The sequence below is a fragment of the Corapipo altera genome, unplaced genomic scaffold, assembly GCF_003945725.1.
Source record: "Corapipo altera isolate COAL_440 unplaced genomic scaffold, ASM394572v1 8873, whole genome shotgun sequence".
Lineage (NCBI taxonomy): Eukaryota > Metazoa > Chordata > Aves > Passeriformes > Pipridae > Corapipo > Corapipo altera.
In genome coordinates, this window is record NW_020890146.1 from 1 (window position 1) to 1,779 (window position 1,779).

Below are 1,779 nucleotides of genomic sequence, written 5' to 3' on the forward strand. Positions count from 1 at the left end.
CCCAGCCCATGGCTGTGAGTGACCACTAAAGGCCCTGGTCCCCTCCCACCAGCCCTGCAGGCTCTGCCAGCCCCTCACAGCTCTGTTTGCTCCTGCAGTCATCCTCCAGGAAGGCTGAGTGGGAGGAGTTGGCTGAGGAGCCCGACTCTGTCGAGAGCCATCAGGGCTGTCCAAACATGAGGACGGCCAGGCTGCTGCTGGAAGGGCTCGTCGGGCTGTCGCAGAGAGCCGAGATGGTGAGCAGGGCGGGGTCAGGGGCAGCCCTGTCGGCAAACGGGGGCTGGGGCTGTGTGGAAAGCAGTGGTTTGACCTGGCCTGGCACTCACAATGTGGGGTGACTGCTCCAAACACCCTCCCTGCCACGGTGGGGCCTGGGGTGGCTGCCTGAGGAGCTTTTCAGGCACAGCCCTCTTCACCCAATGGACATTCTCTTCTCTCTCCAGGCAAGAAACATTGAACTCTCCCTGCCGGGCATGGTGAAGATCCTGCAAGCTGGCAGCGAAGATGCCAAGATGAAGATCCTGCTGGCCTTGCAAAACGTTCTGTGTCAGCTGAAGAAGAGCAAGGCCAGCTTCATCGCTGTGCAGCTTGTGGGGAGGCTCCTGCCCCTCTTTGACTCGGTAAGGCTGAGGTGGAGCCTGAGCCCCTCAGATGGGCGCTGGGCAATGACAGCTGCCCTGCAGCCCAGCCCTGCGAGCAGCACTTGGAGCCAGCTCCACTCCCCTGGGCTCTCCTGGGATGGCTTCTGGGCCGTGCAGCCCAGTGCTCCTTCTTCTGGGATGTGAGGCTGGAGCCGCTGCCCTCTCCGCAGCCATGATGACGGCCCTCTTCACTGTGGGCAGGGAGCTGCTGTTTGCAAAGCTCCCTTTTCCTGCTTCCTGCCAGGAGTGCAGCGAGCTGCGAGAGCTGTCCATCCGCATGCTGACAGAGCTGCTGCAGTTGGTGGTGGGCAGGGATGAGAAGAGGATGAGGAAGGAGGTGTGGTGGGCACTGGTGCCTCTCCTCTTCCGCATGAGCGACCAGGTCCCCAGCGTGGCCAAGGTACAGCGCTGAAGGCTGAGCCCTGACACACAGAGGGCTGAGCTGACACCCCCCAGGGCTCCTGGGCATCGGGGCAAGGGCTGCTGGCAGCGGGCAGCGCTCCCCCAGCACAGCCCGGGGGAAGGTCCGTGCGTAGCCAGCGCCAGCAGGGCCGGAGAAGCTGGCACGGCCCTGTGCAACACCTGCCCTGCCTGCTCCTGCAGGGCTCGGCAGCAGCCCGTGACCACCACGGCCTGAGCAGGGGCATCCCCACAGGCTGTGTCAGAGGCCAGGCCTTTGAGCCTCCACGTCTGTCCCCCAGGGCTGTCCCCAGAAGGCTCCCAGACATTTGGGCTAGGGCATGTCCCAGCTTCCTAAAGGCAGGATCCCCCAGGAACAGAGCCAGGATGTCTCCTTGCCCAGGCCCCCGGGCCATCTCTCAGCTCCTGCTGTCCTGCAGGCCTCCAGGGAAGCCCTTCTTGCTGCTGCTGAGCTGCTGAAGTGGAAGACGCTCAAGCACCTGCTGCAGAGAGAGCGGCTGTGGGAGCTTGGAGCGTGCTTGGTAAGGACAAGCTGAGGGGCCCGGGCTGGGGGAGGGCTGCCCCCATGCCATGTCTGGGCTGGGGGCTCTGCAGCTGGGCAGAACCTGGAGCTGCATCCCTCTTGCTGCCCTCAAGAACAGAGCCCCAGGGGCTTTTCTGCTGGCCCCTGCCCCTTCCCTGGAGCCAGCAGAAGGGGAGGCCTCTCTGTCCCAGAGTT

The 1,779-nt window shown here is 64.2% G+C and overlaps 1 protein-coding gene across 1 annotated transcript; it reads left to right on the top strand.

Moving 5' to 3' along the window:
- Window positions 1-98: 98 nt before the first annotated feature.
- Window positions 99-1,609, top strand: LOC113942354 (maestro heat-like repeat family member 5; the record flags this gene model as incomplete). Its single annotated transcript, XM_027633494.1, has 4 exons — window positions 99-236; window positions 444-620; window positions 886-1,041; window positions 1,481-1,609. Coding segments are annotated over 4 exons (588 nt in total), but the record flags the coding sequence as incomplete, so codon positions are not given.
- Between the last annotated feature and the right edge of the window lie 170 nt (window positions 1,610-1,779).